The 9,597-nt window shown below is 33.6% G+C and overlaps 1 protein-coding gene across 1 annotated transcript in view; it reads left to right on the top strand.

The window, feature by feature from the left end:
- The window catches only part of Pola1 (polymerase (DNA directed), alpha 1, catalytic subunit), a 312,501-nt gene that overhangs the window by 152,133 nt on the left and 150,771 nt on the right, over positions 1–9,597 (top strand). Inside the window, exons 33-34 of the mRNA XM_013026467.1 lie at positions 5,504–5,682; positions 7,320–7,451. Coding sequence (XP_012881921.1) covers positions 5,504–5,682; positions 7,320–7,451 — 311 coding nt within the window. The remainder of the gene's footprint in view (positions 1–5,503; positions 5,683–7,319; positions 7,452–9,597) is intronic.

The following is a 9,597-nucleotide window of genomic DNA, read 5'->3' on the forward strand; positions in this document are numbered from 1 at the left end:
ATCTGGTTTGTTTTGCTAAACTATTTCTTAGGTGATCTTTTGTATATCTCTGAGAAGGTACACAATGATCCATGAGGATTTTGAAACACACTCATAGCTATTTCATAAAAAAATTTTTTTTTAGAAATCACTTTACCTTTTTAGTGTAAATTTTCTTGTAGTATAACATACATACACAAAAGCTAATGAAACAGCTTGATTAATTTTCACAAAATAAACACACTGCTTTAATCAATGCTGAGCTCAAGAAACAAGAATATTACTCCATTCCCCAGAACTGTCCTCATGTTTCTGCAAACCTTTCATACCACCAGAAAATTGCTGTCATGGCTTCTAATATTCAAGTTTTTCTTACTTTTAGATTATTAAATTATGTACTTTTTGTTTGTTTCTGGTCTACATGGTTATACTTCATTTCTGTAATTTCTTTATCCTGTTTTATTGTGTGAATATACCACATTATATGAGTATGTCCTGCAGGAATGAATACCTGTGTGTTGTTTCCATGCTTGACCTTTAGTCATAGCAGATCTTTCTTTAGAAGATTTTTCATGTGTCTTCTATTGAACCTAGGCATACATATATTTCTGTTGGGAGAAGAACATGTCCCTAGACTATAGGGAACATGTCCATTGAGCTTTAGTAGATGCCACCAATATTCCAATGTGAAGCCACTAAGCTATACACCTTTAAGCAGTGTATAGTGTTCCACATTCTTACCAACCCATCTTCAATTTATGTAGTGACACAGCCTTGTGGTATTTAATTTGCATTTCTTTGGCTAATGAAGTAAAGCTTGATTTCCCATGCTTCATTTTATGAGATGCCTGTTTAGGTCTTCTACTTTTCTGTTTTAATGATTTACAAGAATTCCTTACATATTTTAAATATGGATCCTTTGGAAATGTATATTGCAAAGATCACCTAGTTGACATGCTTTTCTACATGACCTGTATAATTTATCATGAAATGCTGAAACCTTAGAGTGTCATGATCACTTTATCAGGACACAGACACTGAACATCACCCTAAAACATTCTCATGTTCCTGCTGGTTCAACATCCCCCTGTAAAAGCAAATTCATCTGTTTTCTGTCACTGTAAATTAGTTTTTCCTTTTCTAGAATTTTATATAAATAGATCCCTACAAGTGTATACTTTTTGTGTTTAACTTCTTTCCCTCAGCACAATATTTTTGTGATTGTCTATCATGTTACTTGTTTCACTAGGCTTTGAGATCCATCAACTATGTTAATGTTGCTTGTGTCAGTATTTGTTCTTTGTACTACATTGGGAAATAGTATTGTGGGTAGATCATATCATTTCATTCATTCTGCTGTTAATTAGTATCTAGTTTTTATGCAGAAAAAGCTAAGTCCTCATGTATAAGGCTTTTGATCGATATAGCATTAACTTTAAAATTCACTAACTTTTTTTAGTCACACTGAATTTCCGTTTTGTGCATTGTCCCCAGAAGGTCACATACGTGAGCCTAGATTTATGCAAAAGAGAAATTATTTACTTCTTAATAGACATTTGTAGAGAGTTTCATATGGTTCCATTAATTGGCTTCACTAGAAGTTCAACGGATTAACCTAACAACTGCTTTAAGAATTATTCCCTTTACTCATTTAGGATTTGATTTATATTTTTTCTTCTTTTCCTATTTGCATGAATGAATATATATATATATATATGTGTGTGTGTGTGTGTATATATATATATATAGAGAGAGAGAGAGAGAGAGAGAGAACGAGAGAGCTACGTTTACTAGTTTGCAACTATATTAGTAGAGAGACCTTGGGATTTTTGGAAGAAGGATCAAATGTACCAGTCTCTCAAATAACTAAAAACCTTGAGTTTGGAACAGTTTAAACCCTGCCAATGTAAATAGGAATGGGTGAGCATTTTAAAACAGGTATAGGACTGGGAATGTGGCTTAGTAGTAGAGTACTTGCCTAGCATGCCTGAAGCCCTGGGTTTGATTCCTCAGTACCACATAAATGGAAAAGGCCGGAAGCGGTGCTGTGGCTCAATTGGTTGAATGCTAGCCTTGAACAAAAGAAGCTCAGGGACAGTGCCTAGGCCCTGGGTTCAAGCTCCAGGACTGGCAAAAACAAAATAAAATAAAACAGGTATAATTTTTAATGGTTAGAAACTACAGTGGTAGAGAAAATAATTTTGTGCTAAATGTCACTTTGGTGTGGGGGTTGGTAAGAGTATGGTGATCTTAAAAACAGTCTTGCTAAACTGATCTACCCCAATGCCTGTGATGTTACTTTCTATAAATATATCCTTGAAATATGAGAGCTTTGATCCTGTTGCCAAAATAATGTGAGATCCTAAAAATTTTCTAATTATAAATGACAGCATTTTAATTTCATTTCACTACCTCTTCTGTCTCTCCTATCCCAGCACAAGTGACTTGATAACTTCAAGTCAGAATTGAATTAAAGCATACATCTGCTCTGCTCTTATTGTGAGGGAAACCAGAGCTTGATCTTCCTCTATGAAACGTATTTTCCAAAGCCAATCTGGTTATTCCTTCCTTTCTTCTGTGCCTGACCAAATGATTCAAATCACCTTTATTAAAAACTAGTCTAGTAGAAGTTTCTTTTTTCAAATGGGTTATAAAGTTTGTTCCTTTCAGCCAGTTCAGAGAAAGCTCTCAGTAGAAGAGGTGAGACATTTGGAATTCAGTTTCAGGTCTCTATTTCAAAGATGAATCTGGTTACACAGTGTATGACAAACAGTTTAATATTAATTATAGAATGTATATTCATGTAGGACAGTGCAATGATAAAGGTTTTACTTCTACGTCATTTCTGACAGAAATGTTTAATTTTGGAGAGACAATAATTACAAAGGAAGTTTTATGTAGCAGGTCTTATTTTGTAGTCTTGAAAATTCAAAATCTCTGCCTCTAGGTGGCAGCACTAGATACTTTTTTTTCGGTTTCATTCCAGTTTTAATGAGTTCCCTGTATAAGCAGTAAAACTTTTAAGTCTTCTTAAATTTCATAATAGACTTTAAAATAATTTCATGTGAATATGGATAAATTGATTTGTATGATGGATAAGTTTGGGACTTGTTTTAACTTGAATTTTCACTTTATACAAAAGCATTTTAGCAGCAGTGATCTTTTTTTTTTTAAACAAAACATGTTTTCTTAAAACAATTTAGTCTTTTGATTTACCTGTTGAATTTATAATTGTCCTTCCAAGAAAATCAGTTTCTAATGACATTTTTGTATTAAAGGAACGTTACATACCTAGTACTTTAAGATAATTGCCATTTCTTTTCCCACTATATGTTTTTTAAATTTAACACACTGATCGTGCGCAAGAGACTGAGGAAATTCAGATTGAGAAGAAATCTGACGTAATTAACTAGGCCCATTGGCTTTATTATTGCCATGGTAATGGATATTTAAAGAGGAGACACTTTGTAAGGCCTGATATTTTTCACAACCTCCAGCCATTTCCTTCATAAGTAGCACTTTGAACTCATGTGGTCAGTATGCCACCATGGGCCACTGTGCAAGTTCATGTACTCAGGTCTGCCAAGTGAGTGTTGGCTGATGAGGAGGGAAAGAGAACAGCTCGAAGTGGTTCTTGATTACAGCCTGGACAATTTTGTATCTGGCCAGCATTGTTTTCTTCCTTGGTTTTTGGACTATAAAAGAAATTTGCCTTTTTTAAAAAAGCTTGCCTTTTAGGCCTCCCCCTACCATACACACATACATTGTATAGTCAGTAAAGGTGAAATCTGCTTCCTCATAATTGAAAATAAACCAAGGCAATAGGAGAATGGATGAACAACCAGTTTTAATAAATTAGTAGCAGTTACCTTGTACTATGGAGAATAGCCTCGCTCATGGGCATGGTATCCCATGTCCACTGAGTTCCTCTACCTGTCCTTATCTTGAAATGTGAACATATGTATTATCACATAGCTTACTTATTGTTTTATAAGTTACCCATCATAGCAGATGGGTAACTTATAAAAATTTACAATGAGTCTTAGGGACGAGTGTCATATGTTACAGTAATTTATTTTACTGATGAAGAGCAGATCTTTAAATTGTCCCTAAGTGGGTATTCTTTGTTTTTATTATATATTGTCACTTTAGGAAATGCTTTAATTCCTACAGAAAGTAGCTATTAAGTTCATGTGTAGCATGAACACCTGTTTCATGTGAATATATATAGTCTGCATTATGTGATGTTGATTTACTACTTTGTTTTTCTTTTTTATTAAAGTGTCATTTATTTGCTGCTTACCACGTGATAGGTATCACTGAAGTAGGTTTGCCCTTTCTTATTTCATTTGAACTTCAAATTTGTATGGTCAGCAATGCCGCCTCCATTTTGCATATAGAAAACTGAGACTTCACACCTTAGTCATCATACTCTCTATTCTTTATCACCTTTCCACTTTGTGAGAGTTTGCCTGAAGTATTTTATAATTCCTAGATGTCACTTGGCAACTGACCAAAAACAAATTTGGGATTTTATCACTAAATTTTGAATACCTCTGTTAAGACTACCCACACAGTTGTTGATAGATTTATGACAATTTTGACATATTTTTGTTATTTGTGAGCTTTTTGCTTGGTTACTGTTTTATATCACTTACATACATTTATCCCAAAATAAGTAAAATAGCTTTCCTTAGATTTACAAAAACCTAGAGCTGTAGGAATTGCTAGTATTTCAAGAAAATGCTACGGCATATGAGTATCTTTTTTATAAAAAATATTAAATTTTGACACGTCTGCTTTGAACAAAGCAGATGGCCTAAAAATGTTTTTTTCTTCTTAAAATACTTTCTGTAAACAAGACAGCATAAACTATTCATTGATTGATTTATAGTGCTCTCAATTGAAATATGAAAGGTATATTATGTTTCAGGGTTGTCGGGGTGTTTTAATCTATAAATATGATAGATCTATTGGTTTTGTATGTATTTTAGAATTTATGAAATCCAAACACCAGAAAAATGTTGCATTTTTGCCTCAGGTGCTGTTACTGAATTATACCTAGTGAATTATAGTGCAACCTACATGCTGTTAACTACTGAGCCAAGATGAAATCGACCACTGCATTGAAAATCAAGGCTAGCAGTTGTGTCTGTAGTTGAGGAAGTTATAATGGCAGCGAACCTGTTTTCTTTAGTGGAATTTTTATTCCTATTTTAGTTTTGATGGTGACATTATGATTTTAAGAGCACATGTTAATTATAGTGCACATTTGAGGGTTTTCTTTTACTGTAACTTTAAGAAGACAATTTTTAAAAAATTCTGTAAAAGCAGTTGCTTGTGAACTGAATTCTGGTAACATATTTCTGTATTGTGTTGCAGTTACTTGTTCGATTTATTTACAAAATAATGTCTTGAAATTACTTGGACCTGTGATTTAAACTGATTTTGTTATAGTTTTTCTTCAAGGTATTTTTTTAAGATTAAATACTTTGGGATTTTGTGTTTTCTCTTATGTTAATAGGACTTAATACCACTCAATTTAAAGTTTATCATTATCATAAAGATGAAGAGAATGATGCTCTACTTGGTGGTCCAGCACAGCTCACTGATGAAGAGAAATACAAGGACTGTGAAAAATTCAAGTGTCCATGTCCTATGTGTGGAACTGAAAATATTTATGATACTCTCTTTGATGGTTCGGTTAGTTCTTTTTGTTTCCTTCTTTCATTTTGTGGGCAAACTAGTATGACTCCTCCCCATGCATCCTATAATGCACTTACCCATTGTGTCCTTAAAGAAATTTAGCTACATGAATTCTGTATTCACAACTTAACTTTATCTCTGCTTTAAAAAAAATGGGCTTAAATTATTGTTTTTTCCTTCCTAGAGTGTTTGACCTTGGTTTTAAAATGGAATTTCTTAAAAAGTTTTAATTATCTTAAAATAGTTTTAATTTCTTAATTAGTGACTTGTATTTCCCCACTCTTGATCCCTATTTATTATCCTAAACCAAGTTAAGAGGAACTAAATGTTTTGGGAAAGTTTCTGTTTATCATTACACATCTCCCCCTCCCCCTTACCTCCTTTTTTGACAAAGGTAGCTTCTTATCTTTTCTGCTGTCTATGCATATCAGACATTTTAAAAGTCACAAGGAAAACATTCCTCCCAAGAATGTATCATTGACCTTGGATCAGAACTTGAATCTTGGCCAACCTATTTGATTTCAGTGCAGTCTTGTTCATGTACTAGCCATTGGCAAATAAGTATGTAGCAGAACTGTGTAAAACCTTGAAACTGAAAGAAAAGAACATCCTTTATCTAAATTAAAAGTAATTATTTTAAGTTAATTTGGACAAACAGCAGATGTTTTGCATTTTTTTGAATCAAAACAAAGCAGTCTTTGGAAGCAAGTGCAAGGAAGAGGCAGACACAGATCAGCAATACTTGCTAAATCCTTGAGTTTTGCTTCATTACAGCTGTAAATAAGATAGTTAATTGCATGGAGGCTTGACGACTTGCAGATGGGCTAACTGTGGAAGAGCCGATGTCAAGCTCTAAAATCTCTTCCACCTGGAATTGCTTAGCGTGGCGGGTAGGGTTATGTACCAGATTGGAGCAGGAAACCAAGATGTTTAAGTATTCAGAAGGAAAACAAATGCTCCAGAAACCCCAACAGTTTTCCTATATATATTATGTTTGCTTTGTCTTTGTTTAAAACAAAACACAACACAACAAAACCTTTTCTCAACTAATAGTTATTCTTTCAGACTGTTATTCTTCTTGCCTCCCTTTCCTGACACATTTCATTTTTTGGAAATATGTAGATATTCCTAGATTTGCTAAATTGACAAAAAAAAAGATACTGCTTTTGTGGTGCAACACTTAGTTTTCAGCCTTTGATGTTAAAATTCCATTGAAACGACAGCAAACTAATGTCACATAATGGCTCTTTATTTTTATGTTTTGAATGAATGAGTATAAATTTAAATTTTTGATCAGGATCTCTAAGAAGGATGTTTATAATTGATGGTTACACTGGTATTTCAGATGGAAAATTATTTAATCCATGGATTCTATCAAGTATTTAATGCAAAATAGTGGTTTTAGGGGTTTTTCTTTGACTTTGTACTTCATTATGATGATGTCAAAAGAATAGACGATACTTGGGAACAAAGTAGGCTTTGGCAGGAAAGTGGTTAAGAAAATAGAGTTGAAATTCACCAATAAAATAAGCTAAAAAAGTATGTACCAAGAAAACATGTAAGATTGTATGCATAAGAAACGTTTTTAATCTGGCAATAATCTTTTTTGTACTTGTTTGTCCTGACTTCTGTAGGGAACAGATATGGAGCCCAGCTTGTATCGTTGCAGTAATATTGATTGTAATGCTTCACCTCTGTCATTTATGGTACAGCTAAGCAACAAATTGATCATGGACATTAGACAGTTCATTCAAAAGTACTATGATGTAAGTATCCATAATGAGGTTTGACATACACAACTTACTGAGGTTTAGGACTTGTTTGATTGGTTTTTATGAAACTATTCATTTTTGAAAGGACTTAGGAGAAGTTTTTGCTGAAATGATATTAATGGAAAGATAACAAACTGTAACTTTGGCTTATTAATATGATAAATAACATAGTTTTCTCATGGACAACACATTTCTTTTTTTAGTGAGCAATACTTTTAGTGATGAAATTTTGTTTTTAGGAAAAATCTGAGGGGTTAGAGTTTAGCTCAGTGGAAGAGCACTTGCCTGGCAAGAACAAAGTCCTCAGTTTGGTCCTCAGCTCTGCTCTCCTCCCTTCCTGGTTCCCCCTCAAAAAAGACAAATCAGGAACCCTTTTCATTCTCACCTAAATAGTGAAATTAAATGATCACTCCAATCTGTGGACAGATAAGGAAAAATCTCAGTATTTCCTGTCTTTAATAAAGATATAAAGTCATTTGTGATTTTTAATAAACTACCTACTTGCCTACTTCCTTGCCTTCTTTTCTGAGGAAATTGAACATGTTTTTAATTGGAAATGCAACTGGGAGTTCTAAAGAGAATGTATTTTTTAAATACATATGTGGTAAAGAATCCTGAAACAGTGAGTGAGCTTGGTTAATAAGAATGCTTTTATTTCAAAGTATTTGTTTTGTTTTGTTGCAGGCCCTGGGGCTTTAACTTAGGGCCTGGTGACTTTCCCTGAGTTTTTTTGCTCAAGGCTAGTGCTCTACCATTTGAGCCACAGCTTCACTTCCAGCTTTTTGGTATTTAATTGGAGATAAGTGTCTTACAGACTTTTTTTCCCCAGCTGCCTTCAAACTGTGATCCCCAGATCTCAGCCTCCTGATTTCAGTGCCAGGCTTCTTTTTAATACAATTTATGTGAATGAATTTTTGTTCGCAAATTTTATAAAATATTCCACCTTTCTCCTTTCCTTAGTGTCTTACTACATCATTTTAAACAAAATATTTGTTAGTTGAAAGTTGTCTCTTCTTCAGAGAAGCGAACCCATAAAAGCAAAAAAAAAAAAAACCTCCCATAGGTATGATATGACTTACATCAATAGCATTCTATACTTTCTTTTTATGTTAATTAACATATAGTATGCCACTTTCTTCTTTAGAAATTCATGTGAAATAATGAGATTATTTCACATAATATGAGAACTCATTATGTAAAAAGCAAGGATTAGGTTATTAAGATGAAGAATGAAAACAGAGTTCGAGTATTGTGATTTGGTCGTAGAATAATTTGTGTTTGTCAGAATAGCAAGGTTTGCCTCAAGATTTTTTTTAATAGTAATTATGGCTACATTTGGGGAACATTTGAAAAGTTTTAGTGAATAATGCTGTGCTGCATTTAATGAAGACTTGGATAGGAATAAAGGTTATCTGTGCGGTCACATTCCTCAGTACGGGAAACCTTCGGCACATGAAATGTTGGGCCTTTATTAGCATGAAGAGCCCAACTCCAAACTATTCAGCTTCTAATTTACAGGCCACATTAAGCAGAGTATGATTCTTGACTCTTGGGAAGAATTTTGAGTTTTCTTTCTGTTTAGTCTATCAAAGTCTCCACAGTAGAAATGTTAATACTAGAAGAAACTCATTTATGTCCTTCTATGAGAAGGGACAATCTGTTTTGACTAAGTTGAGAGTAAGCAGAAAACTGATCTTCTGTATAATTAGAAATGTGCCTCAACTGAAAGACTGATTTCTAACCTAATTGGAGGGAGGGAAGAGAGAGCGAGACAGAATTGTGGTGGTAATAGAGCAGTTATGCTACCTAACCTACTCTTAGGGATCCAGATATTTAACTCAGTGTTTTCAATTTAACTCAAATGTTTCTAGGACATTTGCTTTAATTGTCTTATCCACTCACTAACAGCAAGTAACAGTTCTCCTGTTCTTGCTTTATTGACATTTCTAACCAAAATAGGCAAATGTCACTCCTTTGGTTAAAGATTGATATCAATTTTCAAAATGAACTTATTCCTCTGCCTTTTGATCTTCTCTCATGTGACTGGATGAGAGAGAAGTAAATACATTATTTGTTCATTTCATGATGCAATCCTGAGCATGTTTCAAATACAAAAAGCTAGTATACCTTCAGGTTGTAC

This window comes from Dipodomys ordii, unplaced genomic scaffold, assembly GCF_000151885.1.
Source record: "Dipodomys ordii isolate 6190 unplaced genomic scaffold, Dord_2.0 Scaffold94, whole genome shotgun sequence".
Lineage (NCBI taxonomy): Eukaryota > Metazoa > Chordata > Mammalia > Rodentia > Heteromyidae > Dipodomys > Dipodomys ordii.